Source organism: Phragmites australis, chromosome 8 (assembly GCF_958298935.1).
Source record: "Phragmites australis chromosome 8, lpPhrAust1.1, whole genome shotgun sequence".
Classification (NCBI taxonomy): Eukaryota; Viridiplantae; Streptophyta; class Magnoliopsida; order Poales; family Poaceae; genus Phragmites; species Phragmites australis.
In genome coordinates this window covers 33,918,484-33,939,742 of record NC_084928.1, presented here as the reverse complement: position 1 = coordinate 33,939,742, position 21,259 = coordinate 33,918,484, and the positions used below count along the sequence as shown (strand labels likewise).

The following is a 21,259-nucleotide window of genomic DNA, read 5'->3' as shown; positions in this document are numbered from 1 at the left end:
AAACGGGATGGGACCCGTGCATTTAATGGACCCACGCCCCCCTGCCAGTGCATGGCAGGGTCTGACACTGGAGCGTGGGCAGCTGAGAATGTCAGGATGTCAGGCCGCGCGTGCCTATTAAATGCGGCATTGGGCCTTTGACTGGCTGACACCCCGACGATGGGACACTTCGGGTCGTCGGACGATCTTGCGCGAACCTTCGGGGAACCGAGTCCTCGGGGGCTGCCACGTGCAGCCCCAAGCCTTCTCTCCCGAGCACTTCGGTGAGACCTTCGGGGAACCGAGTCCTCGGGGGCTGCCACGTGCAGCCCCGAGCACTCTCTCCCGAGTACTTCGGTGAGACCTTCGAGGAACCGAGTCCTCAGGGGCTGCCACGTGCAGCCCCGAGCACTCTCTCCCGAGCACTTCGGTGGGACCTTCGGGGAACCGAGTCCTCGGGGGCTGCAACGTGCAGCCCCGAGCACTCTCTCCCGAGTACTTGGGTGAGACCTTCAGGGAACCGAGTCCTCGGGGGCTGCCACGTGCAGCCCCGAGCACTCTCTCCCGAGCACTTCGGTGGGACCTTCGGGGAACCGAGTCCTTGGGGGCTGCCACGTGCAGCCCCGAGCACTCTCTCCCGAGTACTTCGGTGAGACCTTCGAGGAACCGAGTCCTCGGGGGCTGCCACGTGCAGCCCCGAGCACTCTCTCCCGAGCACTTCGGTGTTTGGATCATCGGGGGACTACAGTACTCGGGGATAAGTAAGAAACCTTCCGAGCACTTCCTTCTCGGTACTTGGACTCTGTGGATCATCGGGGAACTGGGGTGCTCTGGAACCTAGAGGCTACGGCCCCGAGCACCTTCCCCCGGGACTTAGTTTTTTCTTATCCTACAGGGTGGACCTCGCGGGATGGTGACATGTGGCGGATGGCCGGCCCGGTCTCGGGATTCAGAGACCCCTGGTTTCTAATACACCGACAGTATTCGGTGTTGGATGCATTCGATAGCATATTGTGATTTACTTACTTGCTTATTCCTTTGATTAGTTCGGGATGCGTCAATCACTAGTCATATCGTTTATTATAGTCAACCTTAGGTCCGCTTGAGTGGGAAGCGTCATAGCCTTCGGTCACCCATGGAACACAATAAGGAAGCAACATAATGATTATTCCCCTCTAGTTAGAATTAGTTTTTAGAATGTACACAATATGTCATTTTTGATTTCTAATGCTAAGTACTTGTTAAGCCTTCGACTGTTTGCTCGGAAAGGTTTTCTGGGTAGACAGTCTAAATAGAAAGAATGTAATAAAATCAAGAGATGTCATATTGCCTTTAGGTTGTGGAAATAGCTTTTCGCCGACCCGAGTGCGCGTCGGGGATGATGTTCACAAAAGGCGACTTATCCTTTGTCGGGCATTAGAATGCGTGAGAAGACAAGTAAAGCAGAAAAAGAATCCAAATGACTTCTAAGGTAATATCATCTTTATTATTACGAAGGTACACTTAGTATTTATACTTGGTACTTACAGAGCTAACTGACGACCAACCAACTATTGTCAACCTAATATCTTAAATGTAAACAACACAAACTAGATTAAGCTGATAAGCAAGGATCCTATTACTTTGGGGTAGCGTAGGCGCTGTTACATGGGTTCCGTACTAGTCATGGAGCCAAACCCTTGGGTTTTGGGGTTTGCATCTCAAGGCGTTGTGGTTGTGTTCATGACTAAGGCCTCTCGTTCACTTTGATCCTTGACCTCTAGGGTTTCTTGCTGGGTCGGTGATGAGACACCATATTGAGACTTTGCTTGTCGCTGCGGAGACCTGCCTTCGGGTCCAGCAATATTCACAAAGTGGTAAGCATAGTGCGCAGTAGCCATGAACTTGGCCAAAGTTGGTTCTCCAAAGATGACATTGTACATCATCTCGAAGTTGACCACATCAAACATAATATTTTATGTCCAGAAGTTGTCATGCTTTCCGAAGGTAACAGGGAGCGATATCTGGCCGATAGATTGGATGAGGATCAGTGGTAGCATACCATGAAAGGCTTTCACAACTAGCTTGATGACAAATCGGGAGATCTGCATCGCTTCGAGTGTGCCCACAAAGAGGATGTTGAGAAAGCTTCCTCCATCTATTAGCACTCAGGAGACATTCCAATTGTTTATCGTAGGCTCGACCACTATCGGGAAGCAGACTGGTTGTATAAAATTCTCTAGGCAGTCGTTCGGGCCGAAAGAAATCTCTATATTCGACTACTCAACAGCTTGATGACCTTTGGAGATAGCAACTAAGACTTCTCAGGACACTATCTTGTACTGCTGCTTGGACTTGTATGACGCAGAACCACCAAACATGTGGTTGATGGTCCTCTTGTCCAGTTAGAAAGACATCAAATCTGAGTCATCTACGCTGCTGCTGAAGCTGGAGTCCCTACTTTTGGCCATGACTTTGGTCTTTTTTTCCTTAGCCACTTTTTTTAATCTCAGCTTTGACTATCTTCTTCTAGAGACAACACTCATGGAGACTATGGTTGTCGGTCTGGTGGAGATTGCACCAAGTCTTACCGTCCTGTTCGTTGGTGCTTGGTGTATAGCTCTTTCCCAAGAATGAACCAGAGCGCTTGTTGGGATGTTGTCGGGTATATCCGCAAAAACTTTGGCAGATTTAGCATTTTTGCCCTTACCTCACTTGGTGTTCTTCTTGCGCTTGCTCTTGGATATGTCGATATTGAGTCTAGGCTAATGACGCTTGATGCCCTAGGCCTTCTCCTTGACAAAGAGGAGTGCCTCTTTGGCCTTGGAGGCTATGTCGATGATCTTCATTAACTCTTTAACTGTCTTGGGCTCCTTCCTGGCGACATCTTCAACGTGTCGTTGGCTCCTAACTCCTTGAGTGAACGCTTGGATGACATCGTAGTCCCTGATCTTGGGGATGATGTTTTAGGCGTTGCTGAAGCGATGCACAAACTCGTGCAAGGTTTCTTTCTCCATCTACTCACAACAATAGATATCATTTTTCGACCGGGGCAAGCGTATGTACCCTGGAAGTTAGCTCGGAATACATCGCAAAGCTGCTCTCATGAGTAGATTATTCCCCGGCTGCCCCTTCAAGGGCCATGGGAGTTCTCGGCCTGAATAAGAACCTCTTGTAGAAGGAGGAGTCTCTACACCATTTGTAGATCTATAGTGTGGAGCCCCCTACTAATGGTCATGGGATGGTAAACCCTGGACCTGTAAGGGTTTTGGTTCTGGGGAGGCGTGGTCAGCGGAAGGTGGTCATCGCCTGGAACCAGAGTGATAGGGATCTATGTGTTTGCATGATCGTCACCATGAGTGACCAGATCGTCACCCATGTCTCCGATGGCGAAGACTTATCATGGGTAATCTCTACCAGAGGAGGAGTCTAGATCCATCATGATTTTTTCATCATATTGCTCCAGATAGGTATCTCGACAAGCCATGTTATCGGACGTTATGAGGGAGGATCTTGATTTGTGGTGAATATCGCATTTGCAATTGTCTTAGAAACCGAGTAGTTCGAACTCGATGTCGTAGTCCATGTCACATTGATCCATGAAGCGACTCACCTCGTCGCTAGAATCATCGCCAAATAGTTCTTCGACAAAGTTCACCTGGTCGATCACCAGTTTATCGGTGAGATAAGTGAAGTTGTCGTAGAACCGCTCGTCCGAGAAACCAGTCTTTGTCGTAGAACCTCTCGTCTAGATCCATCGTGAATTTTTCATCAGATTGTTCCAGATTCAAGTTCTAACTTGGCTCGAGCTATCCTCCGCAGGATCCTCAGGCTTTGCATATATAGGGAGCGTTGCATAGTCTCTGAAGTCTTTCTTCCTGTTCTTGTAGATAAATTTTTTTATTTATGAGATATTCTGTTATCTACAAGCGGTTTTCATTCGGCTAGATATTTTCTTTTCGAAGATAAAAATATACCCAAAAATTATAAAAAAATCATAGAATATCCTAATATAGTATTTTTTGTTACTCATCGTCAATTTGGCATGGAGTGCTACGTAGTTTTTTTATACAAATTATCGCTAACTGTTGAGACACCAGCTGTATTACTTATGCCTGCACACAGAACTTGATTTTTTTTTTTCGATCCTGCAATGTGCTTATGTGCAGTTCGCTGAATTTGGAATGGAATCAGTTTGATCTATGTGCAGTTCAGGATCTGCAATCGAAATGGAATCAGTTCGCTGAATATGAAATGTGCAGTTCGCATCTAACTTCAATGGGGAACTTAAACTTACAAATTTAGGAGATCTGGAGTGTGAACAGAATAGTGTCTGAATTAGCAGAGACCCCTCACTGATTTTTGCAGGGACATTGGTTTTTTCTCTGAGAGGACCAGCTAGCAGTGACACGGCACATGGGCTACACACGCAGACCGGTTCAATACAGCGATAGACAGATAGTGTACGGCTCACATTAAACCATGCGGTACGGACGCAGAGCCTTTCTTATCTACTAGTAGTACTGTATCAGGTTCAGACCCGTTGCTTGCTCTTTTTTTCTTCTCATCATTCAGAGAGAGATTCAGACGACCAGTATGGCAGTGTCGTCTAGTTAATTTTGGAAAATAATTCATGAACCATATATGAAGCTTTGCGTTACAAACAGAGTAGTTTATTTAATTTGCATTGCAATTGTTAGTGGTATGCTCTTCTGGTTCCATCTCGAAGCTTCAGGAATCACTAGTATAATATCCCGTGTTAACGCTACGATGATATTTAGTAATATAAATAAAATAATTAAAAGACGATATATGTTTGGGTAATTAAATATATAATAAGATAGATTTAAGATTCACGTAAAAAAGAAAAGATACATAGAGTTATTATATTGTTAAATATATAACCACATGCGTAAAATAATATCGTAACTTTTATATCTTTTGAAACCATCTAAATCTTGATATGCTTAAGAAATTCCTGTGTAACTTTAGGAATGAATCTTTAAAATCATTCTCATTGTACTTCAATATGTCTATCAAGAACTTATTCCCCAGTAATTTCCTATCCTATACATGCATTATTACATATCATTGTCAGAAAACATTAATTATATAATGATATGGACCAAGTACTAAATAAATGAGAGTACTCACAGGGTAAATCGATGGTAATTTTAGTGAGTTGATGTAATTAGTTTGGAAGATGCATATGCGCACACGTTCGTCTTTTATCCAGAATAACATTCTACTGCTAAAATCCAACAAATTTTGTTATTACATATGCATTGAGTAGGTACATTTATAGTTATTAGTTTTCTGCCCGTACGTTGCAACGGGCACCAAAAATTTGTTAAACAAAAATAGATTATCTATCCGTGTGTTGTAATAGGCACCCAAAATTTGTTAAACAAAAGTGACATAACACACGTGGATTGCTCCTGACCTCGGGGAAGCCAAATCTGGAGGGAGAGGGCGGAGGAGAGCGACCGATCGGGGGATGCAAAGGAGGGCTAAGGAGGGTGGAGAGAGAACACCGGATGGAGAAGGCCGGTCCTCGGCGAAGGCGACAACACAGGCGGAGGTGAGACCGAGCTCCCGCGCGAGTAGCACCGTGACGAAACCGCATCACCCGTCGGCAGCAAATCGAACGGGGGAGGCAGGCCTCGAGATTTCAGCGGCCGGTCTGAAAAATGAGATCATATTTTTGAACTTATAAGACAACAAAACAATGGCAACAAACTATTGCTATCATTCTGCAAGCATAATATTGCAAGCTTTGTTACCTCAATCTCTTCTAGCTTCGTTAAGGACTAGTCATCATGATTCCTGATTCCCGTCAACCATAGATTCAAATTGCCTATTCCTCCAGGCTGAGAATTTATATCTGAGATTTGGTATTCCTTCGATGATTTCCAAGACCAAAACACCAAAACTCTGGTATCCTTTTCCCTCCTCTTGAAGCAGAACTACACCGATGACGTAGTATAAAATGAAATTAAAATAAAACATGGTCACTAAGAATTTCGTAAAATAGTAAAACTAAGCCTTGCCATTCTTTTTTCGAGCAAACTAATCCTTGTCATATCCATATCATAACTCTAAGCATTCAAATTCTGTAGATAGCGCTATGATTGAACCACATCTGTACCCATCTTAAAATAGAGAGCTCAAATCCCTAAACGCCACAAGAGTAACCCCACAGTAAGTTGAAAAAATGGCCTATGAAAAGCATGATGGGAAGATTTAGTGCTCTTTTGGTTGGAGATGGAGGGATAAGGAAAGAAATAAGGTTTAGGCTACAGTCTTTACCTAGTTTTATAGACCTTCCTACTCTTATGTAAGTTGGTAAAAGTTATGAAAATTATAAAAATGACTTTTAACACAATCCCTTTTTTTGTTTCCTCAACTATCCCTTTCTCTAAAACCTTTAAAAGAAGATAGTCTATGACTACTGGAGGGCACATTTTCTCCTATTGCCTTCTCTCTCTCGTCTCCTTATATTATTTTTTTACCCCTAAAATATCCTACCAAACAAGCAAAACATTTCTCTAAGCTACCTTTTTCATATACTCTCTCTCCATCCAAACTGAGGCAAAATGTTTCACGTAAAAAAAACAATGCGTCTTGCATCTTATCAACTAAGCATCAGATTGCCATAACTACTTGTCTATACTATAAGTTTGTTTGGTAGAGCTTCTAGAGCAGCTTTTCAGCTGGAATCAGGAGAGCTCTGCCAAACAGCAGGTTTTAACTTTTAGCTCCCTGAGTGAAATCCGTGGAAGTGATTCTCTGAAATGAACTAAAAGTTAGGAGCTGAAAAAAGCAGCTTCCCCTGATTCACTTCCTGTAGAGAATCACTTCCTCCATATATTTTATTTTAGAGAATTACTCTTAGCCATAGAATCACTTTCTTCAAAGAATCACTCCTCTTAGAGAATATGAATCAGAAAGAGTTCTACCAAACAGATCCTATATGGTGCTTTAGGACAAGAAAATGTGCAAGGAGTATTTGCGGCTCATTGTGACAAGTGAAAAATCTTAAAGTCAATGCATGTATGTAATTGCTGTACTGTTGCTTAATCACAATAAATAGATGAACCTCACAGAGTCACAGTAGAACATAAAAGTATGGTCTATTGAGCCTAAATTGGTTCATGAATTCCACATATAAATTCATTTTAATACCTCTGAGAATCATTACGCAAGCATGCACGCCAAAACCCCTCCCAGCTTAAAAATAAAATGCTGTTGATTAATAGAGGAAGATGCAATGTGTATGCCTGCATGACAAATGACAAATAAATAAGTATTAGATAATTTTAATTTTAATAAGAAGAAGCATCCTTAAACATAGAAGTGCCGTTGGTTGAGACATCTATATGGTCAGGATATTTTAGTTATTCATGTTTACTGAATCATTGCCATCCTCGGTTGCTATTGGACTACATGAAGAAAAGAACATGACAGTTTGCCTTAAACCACCCAAGACATGTCAATTACAGCACGAGGACCCAAATAGCAGCTGGTATAGCACATTCAATCTGAAAAAATCAATCTGGTAATACGATGTCCTACCATGTTCTATTTAAATCATGAAGTCACTATTCTCTAAGTCAGGGCTGAAGAATCAGTGATTAAACATAACGCAACCAATCACCAGCTTTCTACGTTGTCAAGCATACTATGGCAAGCAGGAATACGGAATCCTGGTGCACAAATACATGATAGCATGGCACTATGGTTAAAGTAAAATAAAACCACAATGAAAAAAAAAATGAGAACATAAGTTGAATCAAATAACAGGGTCATTAGACTGTCTAAGTTGAACCAACTAATCGACAAGGCATGCAGCACACCGATTTCCAAAACACAACAACATTGCCATTAGGGGGGTACCTTTTAGTATAACAAGCTAACTATCAAACTATCTTCTAGAATTTCAAGCAAACAGGGGTTTACCTCATAATCTTAGACCAAACAAAAAAACAACACTGCTAATGAAAGTAGATATTACCAAAGCACCGGTCTCTGTCTTTTTGCCCTTAACTCTGTAAAAGTTTCAATGCAAACATGACATGATAATAAAAACCGGCAAACAAAAATGTCAAACACGTTGAATCAAATAAAGTTAAACCAATACGCCCAAATTCTATGTAAAGTTTTGACATGGATCCATATTTTGAACACCTGGGAGCCCATTGAGTGAACAAGCAAGCCACTTATGGAAAATCCAAGCAATGCCCCGACAGAGGAGCTAAACCCACACAGGCTTTGCATGTCGGAAGAAAGGGGTGGGTGCATGATGCTGTTCTGAGCAACCAGGGCGTCCACCGTCACGTCGCCTATGGACGCGCCTGCGCTTTGCGCCGTCAGTGCCAGCAATCTAGCATGATCCCCAATTCACGGTGCAGAGACAACATCAGCATAGATGACACGCCGATCATGCCTACATTATTGTAGGACAAGTATAACGCGCTGGCTCGATCAATCTGATGGAACTAAGAAAGTTCAGATCTTTAACCTGCAAGAACGAAGTACGGGCGGCGGCGGTAGCTGACCATGGGGACGACGTCGGTGAGCAGGCCAAGAGGGGCTTGACCACCCACGGCGCGTCCGTGATGCCTTGGTAGAACTGGGCCGCGGACGGCTGCACGTGTGGTCGATGCCCTGGCCCGGGTATGGGTACAGCTGGTTGTACACCTCTGTGGACCCCGTGGTGATGTGCAAGTAGGAGGTGGCGGAGGAAGTGGCGGTGGGGATGTTGCGGTCACCGTACCAGACCTCGCTGTGGACGGTGGTGGGCTCGAGCGGAGCGAGATCAGACCCACCTACACGTGGTCTGTGGCCCAGAAGAACCAGAGCGAGTCGACTTCGGCGAAGGCCGCGAGTGAGATCTTCTTGGGAGCCGGCAGGCATGCGCGGGGCGTGGGTCGGAGAGCGGGACGTCGTCGCTACCCTGTTGGAGCGAGTGGTCGAAGGACCCTGGCACCAAGCGGCGGCCGGGAGATCCGGAAGCTGCAATCATTGCTGGATCGAGAGAGGTCACAATGGAATCGACGAGGGTTCGCCTCAGTGGTCACCGGTTGGGGAGGAGACGAACACATAAATTGGGGACGGTGTAGTTGAGGAGGTCAATTGCGACCTGATTCGGTGGTTGGTATCTTGCGGCCATGACGGCAGGGAGCGGGGACTTGGAGGACATGAAGCACGCGAAAAGAGGAGCTGAGGACGAGGAGGGGGACACAAGCTCCGGCGAGTGGGCGGGAGGAGCGGCGACCGGTGAGCTGGGGGCTAGGGTTTTGTGTAGAGTTTGCGGAGGATTCGGTGGGTTTGGATTTAGGTAGATCTAGGACTTGGAGAGAAAGCGAAACAATCGTGGGTTCGTGAGTGTTGGATGAATTTGGTGTTTTGAGCTATCGGATTTGATAAAGCCATATGATAATAGGTCTGTGCCCTCTATTTTGAGGAAGCAGGATTCATGTGTGCACAGATTAGATATATGAAGGAAAGATAATCTATATATGGTAGAAGATTATATCGATGTAGATAAGAGTTGAACTGATGTATTATATAGAGGTATAGAAGTGGGGACGATGCGAGGCGACCTCAGCTTATCCGACGGCCGTGAGCTGCGGCGTTCGGAATCTATTCCGAACATGCAAAGGCCAACGTGGATAGTCTCGGAACACGTGAAGCCGCCCGCGTTTAATATATATATATATATATTGATTCGCTAATCATATGAACTAGGGAACTGTACGTTGCACCTGATCAGACGTTTGTCAGCCAACTATTTCTTCAGTTTCCATCTCCACAGTTCACCTAAAAGAGCACACGTTTTATGTTGAACTTTTATGTTCATTGCACTTTGTCCGCATAGCCTACCATTAACATCTTGTTGCCAAACTGTAGCAATTTTGTTCCGGTTCATTGTTTCATCTGTCGTCAGAATAAACAATGTTGCCTCATCCATGATCCATCTGCAATATTTATCCGAACAAGAGGCACCGAGCCAAAATATAATTAGGATCATATATGTAGTGATTCAAATCTATTTGGCAGACTAGTTAACTCTAGTTTTGTGTGAAGCTAAAGCAAAAGATAGATCAGAGTGTTTGATGAGCTTCTTTTTAAATGAAAAAAGTAGATGTATAAACATTTTACTTTAGCCTACTAACTCTAAATTTGATTTCAATCTGAGACCTATCAAATAGGACCAAATACTTGAGATACTCTCTCTCGGCAGCACATTATCTATATCAGCATCGGCGCGCAAATAAATTAAGCCAGCTTAAGCTTGACAAGACAAGAAATCTCTAAGATAAGACCAAACGATGATAAGGATTGAACTTTTATAGGACTAGTGGCACAGTGGAGCACTGGTTTCTTTCCCGTAAACAGTGGGATTTGTCCACAAACAGCAACACAATCTAAGCCGCATGCAAACCGAAGAGATTTCGGCCTCAAACGCTCATATTGAAATAAAGGCTTTCCCGTATGCTCACACCGACAGGGTCCGCAGTCCCCAATACACTGTAATACTTCCTCCGATCTAAAATATACTCTCTCTGGTTGCAAATATAGGTGTTTTAGCCTCTTCAACTATTCTCTAAATATAAGTCATTCTCAAATTTCTATGTATTTTTTTTCTTTTATTCTCGTTTTGCCCTTTTTTAATAAATGCTACCACTCTCACAGATGAATGAGTTATCTTTTCCAATACAAAATAAATAAAAGGCAACAAGATCATTTGATCTACTTTCTTAATCTTTGTGCATAAGTCTAAAACAATCTACATTTGCAATCGGAGGGAGTAAATCGTTTTAGAATTATAAATAGTGATTAAAAATGAGTAAGATAACTATGCTATACTTATAGTTAATGATATGCTAGTTCTTTTAATACAAGTCGTATGCACACTTTCTCCCACATTAACTAGGATAATTAAGGGTAAATCATGATAAAAATATACCAAGGGTAGAACAACTTATATTTTACACATAGTGAAGAAATCTAAAAATGGCTTATTAGTAATTCAGAACACTGGATTTGATTTATCCTATGCAAGGTTTTGAAAATCAGGTAACCGGTACTCACTCGGCCATCCTACCTATTAGTGATTGTACGGTAGTCGGTCTTGTACTCAGATCTGTATCCTCTAACTTTGCTCAAGATTCTACAGTAAGATGACTTTGTTCAGATCTCGGCCGTTAGATCGCGAGCGGATGGACATAGTTGAGCGCTACAATGTTCTTACTACAATACTAGTACCAGTATAGTACTACATTAAAAAACTACACGGACACGGTACCTATTGTAGCATCCCTGACTTTACTTCAGAGGATGCGGATCCCTTAGCACTCAGCCTTGTAACCTGTCCTTACAAGGTCCTTTTATTTAAACATTGATTTTAATAATTTTACAATACATTGAATCTAATCACCAACTGTCTACTTGACAATATCAAGAACAAATCAACGTACAATTCAGTCAGTAGGGCTACAGGACAGAAATAGACTAAAGGAAAATACTAAATACTGTAAGACTGCCACAGTGATGTTTGAAATTATTCTTAGCTCCCTAGCAAAGTGCTTGCATGCTACTGCTTCCTAGAGGGCAGCAGGAAAGAGACCAAGAGATGGAGAGCAGTAGGACTACTCTACTCTCCTGTTAATCAGTCGATTAAGCCGGGCTACCTGTTAATCAACCGGTTAAACCTATTAAGTACTCGTTTTCTGCATAACCATAACCGGTGAGGGTATCTAGTACGACTGCACGACCGATTAGACCGATTTTCAGAACACTATAATATATGAGGTGTGTTTGGCGAGTGGTGGCGGGACAAGCTCCTTCATCGGTCCTGCCACCACGAGCTGCTTGTGGGGATCGATCCCTGCCTGCGCCATCTCTTCTGATCTCATAGATTCCTCGATTAGCGATTGGCGTTTATTATGTGCTTGATCCTATGTGTGGCGTGGATCAGAGGGGACCGGTCGTGCATGCCTTTGGGGCCTACATGTTGATGATCACTGACGTGTGTCCTCTGTGCGGTGTGGTGTGTCGGGTTTGATCCCCCCAGTTGTCTCGATCTGAGGTGGCAAGGGGAGTCAAATTTGCCAGACGAAGGGAGGCCATCATCTCGTCATGAACAACTCAATCCCTGCAATTCCCTGCATGATCTTAGCATTCTCGGATCGTTGTGGATTTGACCTCTTCCTCACAAGTTTTCTCAGTTTTGTGCTGTATTCTTTTTAGATCGATTTGGTTCGGCCTCTCCACGAGGTTGTCGGTGGACATTCTCATTCCTCATAATTAGAGGCAGTGACGAAGGTCTGATGTTGGCTTTTCAAAGCGTCAAAGGGTGTTGATTTTGGTGCTAAGTTCATGTGAAAGCCTTGGTCTAATTCTTGGATCGGATCTGGTTACCGGTAATGCCCACGGGCATCCTTCTTCTCTTGAAGGCGTCGTCATAGGATGATACAACATACCAATACATATTGGTTGTGGTGGTGGCTAACGGTATTCTAGATGATTATGCCTGTGAGTTGTTGATTAGTGTTCTTGACGGTGTTGAAAGAGGTTTCAATTCACCTGTGACATTTCGTAGTTTTTTTAATTTAGTATCGCTACATGGGTACAAAGTTTGAATTGTTTAGATTGTATGCACTATATGATACAGAGGTTAGAAACTTTTTCCATTATCTAAAAATGAGGTATGTTTGGTGATCGAGCAGTAGTATTGGTTTTAAGCTCAATCAAAACTTCACTTAATTCAGACTGCAGTAAACTGATAATTATCTTGGATGGCCGCGTTTGGCTGCTTCTAGAAAATGTTGAAAAAAACTGAAGTCTGAAAAGGCCAACAACTGATGTTACACAGTTGAAACTTTCAAGTTTCAAAGCATACCAGTACATATATGTGTGGCGATGGCTAACGGTATATTAGATGATATGCTTGCAGTTGTTGATTAGCAACAAGCATTTTGGATGCTAGCATTCTTGGCGGTGTTGGAAGAGGCTTCAATTCACCCGTGACATTTCGTAGTTTTTTTTGTAATTTAGTATTGCTACATGGGTACAAAGTTCGAATTGTTTAGATTGTGTGCACTATATAGTACCGATGCTAGAATGTTTTTCTATTATTTAAAAATGAGGTGTGTTTGGTGATCGAGTAGTAGTATTGGTTTTCAGCTCAATCAAACTTCAATTAATTCAGACTGTAGAAAATGTTGAAAAAAACTGAAGTCTGAAAAGGCCAACAAGATGTTACATAGTTGAAACTTTCAAGCTTCAAAATCTATGAACTAAGAATCCAAAGTCTTGGATATTCAAATTCGATTTTTTTTAAAAAAAAACTATAGCTGCGAAGTTGGTATGGTCCAAATTAAATAGCTCTGTGCAAATAAAGATAAAGACGATCGAGTCGCGCAATCACGGCTCTCCTCTCGGTGAAAGTTCATCGTGCATCTCTGACCTCTCGTCTTCTACTCCAACAAGGCAACAACTCTTATCTCGAAGCCATGGGTCTTCACGTGGAGAACACCAAGTTGCCGTATCCCTTCTTGGATTACGAGCTGAGCTAGCTGATGTCGCCTCAACATTCAAGGATCGTCTGACGATTCTCGTGGAAATTGAATCAACCCAAATACCACTTGCAAGTTGCAATTTCGCAGGGAACTCGAATTACGCTACAGTACGTCTTACTCCACGACGTGTTCATGCATCAATGCATGCATGACTCGAGGTTGAAGAAAATGCAGAAGCTGCGAATGATCTATGGTCGCTTGAGAAGCGAGCTAGCAGTGACGCAACACGACGGATCTTATCTGAGGTGGCCTTCTGTTCCTGCCGAGAAGCCGACACAGCTCTGGTCCCCAAAAAAAAAAACGCTGCTTTAATTCGGCCACTCAAAAAAAGTGGTAAAGCGCGCGCGCAGCTGGCCTTGGAGGTGCTGCACATACGTACTCTGACTTTTGATACTAATCACCGGTCGTCCATAGATTCTGGCACCAAGCCCGGGTTAAGATGACAAATGATAGATTACTTCATTGCGTCGAGCCAAAGCTATTATGGGCAGTTTGGTCGAGGGTGTTTGTCTAGACCTACTACAAAGTTCGAGTATATTGTACGCGTATTTGCGTGTCTATTTTTTTTTAAAATAATTTAAATTTAGATGTTTTGTGGTGCAGAGATCTAAAGTTATTTTTCTATTATTAAAAAAGCTACTATGAAATACAGTGCCCGTGTATCCTAGTGGTAGAACATTACGGCGCATGTATTGATCGATTGCCATTTCATGATTGGGACAATCATGATGTCAACTGCATGCAGCCGATTGATTAGCTAGGCGCGTACATACGTACGTGGTATATATATATGCAGTCGACACCGTGCATGTATTCGTGCACTTAGCGATGGAGAGGTGGAAGTACATACGTATAGTAGCAGTTGACAGAGTACATGCATTCAGGCAAGTACATCCAAAAATACCCGTTCTTTCTCTGATTTGGCTCTAGATCGATCTGATGACGACCATGCATATGGCCCATGCACGGCAGAAACAGGGTCACCAAATTGAAGAGACGCTTTCAAGGCCAAAATTTTCTTTTATTTCGCCAACTAAGATCTCATTTAGTAGAGCTCTGTGAGCTGATTTCGCGTCGGAATCGCTCCCAGCACTACCAAACGGGCTGGTCGGGGAGTGATTCCGTGCGGGAATCACTTCCCATTTTGTATAGCAAGGTGGGAGCTAAAAAAAAATAGTTTACACCTGATTCCCCACTGATTCTCCTCGATTTCAACATAATATTCTCTCATGAATCACTTCCACCACTAGCATACCAAACGATTTTACAAACAGAATCACTTCCACCATAGAATCACTCTCACCACAAAATCAGAGCTCTACCAAGCAGACCCTAACACAGCGGACGAGCACGTCGGCCTGTCCATACCGGGAAATGCAACTTTGCATGCTATGTTAACTTATAGACTATCTCGACTCTCCATCAATTTTATATAACAGTGTGAGATATAAGTGATGAGTGATAATTGTTATGACCGTATCTATTATTCTAAACACGTCACCAATAACGTAACTAAGTAACAGGATTAGAACTCTTTACTTATAACCTCATTTAGTACCCGTCACTTATGACTTTTCTAATGAACGTTTTTTTTGTGTTTTTTAATGTGGAAAAATCAAAAAAAAATTATTTTTCACCTGAACCATCCTATGTAGAGGCCATCATCACTCGTCACGTGTCACATACTATTTTTCACATTATTTTTATACTCTACGTTTCGTGGGGATCGAAACAGCGACCTACCCCTACACGTGTAGCTGCCTTACCACCTCACACTCAGCGTGCGTTCCAATGGAAGTCAGATATTTTATCATTTTAACCTTTTTTGCCGATGGTCATCAATGACGGGTCATAACTGTGACCCGTCACTTAGGACCAATCACCCATCATTGATGACTGTTTTTGTCGAATTGTTGATTATTGAATAGTTTAATACTGAGTTCAGCGAATTATTGATTACTGAATTGTTGATTTACATATAAAATTTTATGAAATTCATATTATCATATATCAAATTTGTACAAAATTTTTATGAATTTTAGTATATCTAATGTCAACGATCAAAATTTGATTAACAAAATTTCAGAATTTCTCATGTCACTGGTGACTCGGAGTGTCTTTGGTAAAACGGATATAATTTTTTGTACAAACTCCGATTTTGACATTTTTAGACTCTACGGATATCTAAAAAAAGTTACATGCATTTATCTCCTACTTTGTCAGGTTCGATAAATTTTTCAAGGCCAAAAATAGCTTGTAAGATTGAGTTCTCATCCCTTAAAACTTTTGTACCAATTTTAGAACCCGCGTTTATCCATAGCCGTCACCTTTTACATCAAAATTGAGCAAAAATATACAATAGTTCCTATTCTAATGTTGCTGAAGTGAGAAAAAAATAAGAGAAAAATAAAAAATTTGTGCCTATTATGCCGTTGTACCCTACACCAATTATAAGTTTAGTGTTTACATTTGTGCTTTTATGTATAAATATTCAGCTATAGCATAATTATAACCTTTCTGCATAATATCTTTTCAGATCTGCATAATACTTTTAGTTTTCAGTTAGACATATTAATTAAGAAAAACAATACCTTGCCAGCTTTAGTATAGAGCTGAGTCATAAGTGACCCGTTACTTATTGCTTGTCATCAGTGACGGGTTATAACATTATCTGTCACTTATGACTGGTTTAGGGAGATTCATCATTGATGATAGTCTAGGATGACTCGTCACTGATGAGTTGACAGATTATGGTTTAACTCCGACTCAAGGCTATATAAGTGACGAATCTTATTATGAGCCATTACTTATGACTATTAAGTGACATATCCTGATGGCCTGTCTACATAAATTTGTCTATTTTTTTATATAGTTTAATACTTATGTACTTATTGATTCTCACGTACCTTATAATTTTTAACTATTTTTAATATGAATCTTAACTTAAAAAACAATGCTGATAAACCATACGCCTGCATACTCTCGTCCCGTCCATGCGGGTCGGACACAAGCACAGACAATGAGTACGAAACCGATGGAGACCCAAACACAATGGAAGTACCGTGGTTTACCCTACGCACGCACGCATGCATGCATCAATCATGCACGATTCTCCATCCTCACAAGATGCAACAACATTTTCGACTCACGATTCATCAACATCTACATTATATATAGATCATGGAATCAATAGAGTCCGCATGCATGCAATGCAATCGAGGAAACGTAGCCCCCGTTACATCAAGTACAAAATTGGTAGCCACGTACCCTTTGGGGCACCCTGCCCTGCACCAGGGGACCCACGAGGAGCATGCGCCTACCTGGGCTCGTAACAGGGGGAGTTGCTACCAGGAGCAGCATCTAGCTTTGCTTTGAGTTCTCACTGCCTCCACTCAAGTCTCGTCAAAACACTGCACCAAGATGGCCTTACCTTAGAAAAGGGCATCCATCTCTCTCTCTCTCTCAAACCAGCGTCCAACCACAACACTCTCTCTCTCTCTCACTCTACAAGGCTAATAAAAGGATTACACTTAAGTACCTCTACTAACACTGCTAGCTAGTGGTAATCAACAACATACTTAATAGCACATATATATAGGGGGGAGTTCGATCTGTACTAGCGCGCGATGGAATGGCTAGCTGCAGGCTGCAGCTCGGTTAGGCGAGCGGCGCCCTGTGGGGAGCGCCCTTCCTCCTGTTGCCGAGCGACAGGACGATCTGAGGGAAGAACCCGCCGCCGCCGCCGCTTTTCTTCTTCCTCGGGACGTCGTCGCCGTTAACACGCCACGCGTTCCTGCCGCTGCCGTTGCTGGAGCCGCCGCTGGCGCTGCCCCCGTTGCTGCGCTGCAGCGGGTCCTCGAGGATGGAGTTGGGGGTGATCACCTGGTCGTACTGGCCGGCGTCGTCGTCGAACCCGTCGACTCGGAGGTTCTCGAAGCGCGGGAAGCCGCAGCCCAGGTCCGGCGGCCCGCCGGGCACGTACAGGATGTTGGACAGGTCTCCTCCCTGCGTCATCACATGATCCACCTGCATGCAATGCGTGCGTGCGTGCAACCATTCTTAGTTAACCACCTCATGGCGGAATCGTGGCAATGTACGTGCACCATGAATGCATGCCAGAATGTGTGCAAAGCAACTCTGGAACGTGCCAGGGGTGACACATTTGAATTAAGATTTTCTTTTTTCTTCTTTTTGCTACGTACTTACCTTGCAAGAGAGGCAGCAGAAGTGGAAAGGCTCCTGGAGGATCCTGTCACATGTCAAGCAGACGTTGCCAGAGCCCTTGAAGGGCCTAGACTGAGGCCGCGGCTTCAGAAAGATCACCTTTGCACTGTTGATCGTGTAGGGCTGCATGCATGCACCACAAGATAAGAAAATGATCAGGCATGCAAACGATGTCCAATCACCGGCCGCTACTACTCCTAGTAGCAGCGATAGTATTTCAGACTTGGCTGTCTGACAGTTATCACCTGAACAAAGGAGCAGTCGATGAGCCTCTCGAGGTCGTCCAGGCGCACCACGTCATTGTACACGTACCTCCGCACCTGACCAAGTACTATACGCGTTAAAAAAATCTTTATACGGTCACAAATACAGTACTGCTTGTATATACACAAGTGACAAAGGACATGATACGTAGAGATCACTTATCAGTAAAGAATCTTTTAGAAATTTAGCGTTCGATCAGGCTGGTGTGTCGTGTGTGAATCGTGGTGAGGTTCTCCGTAACTACTCCATAATTTCATCCTGATCCGGATGCATGCACGCTGAAGGGCCTGGTGAGTCACCGGTAATAATTGCGACGCTTGGACCGGTGGCTCGTCGCCATCCTCTTCGCGGGAGACTACTGTAGCCTTAGCGAGGGACGGAACGACGAAAATGCCCCTGCCCCGGGGTGCAAAATGAGGTGCGATTGGTTGCCTTACGGTGTTGCGAGCATCCACCGTATATGCAGCCTAAGTTGAGTTTAAGTTAAGTAAAGTTATATTTATTAGAGAAAAGAGAGTATTTATTTAGTTATATTTGTCTGGATAAACTAAATTAAGTTTTTATTTTATTGACTGAATCTAAGATTGTATAAGCGGATGCAAGAGTTAAGATTGTAATTAGTTGTTTATATGAAGATGATTGTAATTAGGCTGTGGAGGAAAACTCGAATCGTGCTTTCCTTCCAAACCAGACTGCAGGTGTACATTTGCATGAGCTAGGGCAGACTGGAACAGTGCATATGAACAACCAAACACATTTCTCTCTAAGATTATACATATCCGTCAGATTATATTGCTCTCATGAGAGCAACCAATCAGACCCCAAGCAACATCCAAAGGGCACAACGATCAAAACTCGTCCTCAAGATTAACCCTAGGGTAAAAAAAGGAGTGAAACTAGGGAGCCTCCCGTCTGGTTTGGCCACTACAAAGCCATTGCAACTTAAGGGCATGTTTGATTGGCGTATAACTTTGTCGCATTTAAACTTAAGCAAATAGTGACTGTCTCAAAAAGTATGATGAATAAAATGACCGTCACACTTATAGTAAAGTTTGGTAAGAAAATGAGTCTATCACCGGAGCAAAAAGACTAAATTTTTTAACAAGCTGCAATTATAACAAGGAATCAAAAATATGTTTAGGAATACATGACATGTCTAAGATGTGACATGAAAGATAGCTAGCAACCAAATATGTCCTAAATGTGGTATGAATGGATGAACAGTGTCATATCATCAAGGCTCCTTTGGACGGTAGCAGGGATTATACAAAGGGGGGCAACAGTATTGAGGCCCTTGTATGGCAACAGGACGCCTTCTTTTACCATGCATACATATGGCAAATTTACCTCGACCATGGCAGCAGTAACTATTTTACGTGCAAGGCGTAGCCCCAGGAAGCCCCATCCATCTATCAACCAACCAGCGCCTTCTTTGCAGGAGGAGTGAGGATCAGGGAGCGGTGCTTTGCTATACATGGCAAAGCAATCAGGATAACCCAGCCCATTTGTGTCACAAATGTTCTTCGCATGCAGCTGTTGCAGTACTACAGACTCTGGAGTGTGCAAGAAAGAAATATGTTGGAGGGCAAGGAACTGGGAGTGACTTAATTCAGAAAAAAATCACAATTAAGTGGGAGAGAATGGAAAGTTAGAACAGTGGAATCACTGTTAGCACCGTTAAACGGCAGGCAAGAGAGGTAGAGTGTGGAAAGGTCAAGATCATGCACCTAGCAGCAGCGATCAGAGGGAGGCAGACTTTGCTGCAACTTTTGCAGGCGAGCGAAGGAGCGGCCAACAAAAGAGAGTCATGCTCATGCAGTGGTGGATGGAATTTTTTTGACGAGCGCTGTCGTCAGTTAAAAGAAGAATAGAGGTTTTTACATTAATATAGAACGAAATTAGCAGGAACAACCGCTAAAAAGAGAACAATCAGGATGACTACGAGCAGAGAAAATTAACACGGATGGAAATTCAGGTTAATAATAAGACGATGCTTGTTTGGGATCAAAAGAGTTACTCCTGCCACCAAACCAAGCCCGAGCAGGACACGAGGAGGAAAAATGCAGTGAAATTAGTAGCGAGACCAGTGGGGAAGATGCAGTGAATCATTTTTCTCATGATTCATGGAGAGGAATCTTTTTGAAATCTTGTGGGAAATTAAATTAATTAGGTGGGGTTAATTAACAAGTGTGAGTAATTAAGCGGGGTGTGAGTTAAACGAAGGGCGTCAGGGAAAACGACAAGGGGAAGCAGAAAGATGGGCGTTAATTGCCTTGGGACTGCGCTAACTCAAGCCCGCCGCAATTAAGCCACTACAATTAAGGCGAGAACGTAGCAGGTACCTACAGTACAGTGCTGCTAGTCAAACTCCTTTGAGAAGCAGTAGCACCCAGCCCAAAAGGTTTGTGTAATCGGGCCGAGCAAGTACATGCGTCCCTACACGCACCCGAACACTGAATTCAGCAAAAATAGCTATTAATTCCGCACAGGATCAGCAGCATGTAACCAACGGAATAGCAAGAACTGCTTGCACGCGCAAGCATGAAGGTATCAGAGAAGAAATAATTGGCAATCGAGCATGTGGTGCATGCAGAAATTAACAGATAACCGGACAGGTTCAAGAAGAGCATGCAGCAGGTAGAAGAAGCAGGATCGAGCTAGCGCGGAGGGCTGGGAGATTGTTACTTGGATGAGCGGGTGGCGGCGGTGCGCGGGCGCGCAGTGCGGGCAGATGCTGGCGCAGCAGCTCAGGCAGAAGATGTTCTTCTCGTTCTTCTTGCGGTCCTCGTGAGCCGCGCACTCCACGAAGAAGCTCTCCTCCACCAGCCCCCCCACCCAGCCCGGCCTCATCCCCATCCCTCCTCACCTCTCTCTCTCTCTCTCTCTCTCTCTCTCTCTACGTATGTACGCAGACGGCCGGGTGACCAGCCAGCTACGTATGAACGAGCGAGCGGTCCGTTTCGGCTGCGCGCGTCTATATATAGAGAGGCGGCGGCGGAGGACGGGAAGGCGGGGCGCAGTTGAGCTGCGGGGGGAATGGCGTCAAGGGGACAGCCATATGGGTTCGGTGGTCAAAGCAAAAGTAGCGGCGGTCCAAGTGTCGGGGACGGGCCCGTGATTTCTGCGGCGTTGCAGGGGGGTTTCCGCGACTTCGTACGTGAGGCCGTGGCATCGGGCGCTGAGCGCCGAGGGCTTGGTCGCGATTGCTCGCGAGTTTAAGGTGGTTT

The 21,259-nt window shown here is 43.7% G+C and overlaps 1 protein-coding gene across 1 annotated transcript; it reads right to left on the bottom strand.

The window, feature by feature from the left end:
- Nucleotides 1–17,079: 17,079 nt before the first annotated feature.
- LOC133925987 (protein RGF1 INDUCIBLE TRANSCRIPTION FACTOR 1-like) lies at nucleotides 17,080–20,912 on the bottom strand. Its single transcript, XM_062371721.1, has 4 exons — nucleotides 20,718–20,912; nucleotides 18,014–18,088; nucleotides 17,751–17,891; nucleotides 17,080–17,570 (listed from the first exon to the last, which is right to left on the bottom strand). Exons 1-4 carry the CDS (start codon nucleotides 20,886–20,888, stop codon nucleotides 17,202–17,204), a joined length of 756 nt encoding a protein of 251 aa, XP_062227705.1. The 5' UTR covers nucleotides 20,889–20,912; the 3' UTR covers nucleotides 17,080–17,201.
- Between the last annotated feature and the right edge of the window lie 347 nt (nucleotides 20,913–21,259).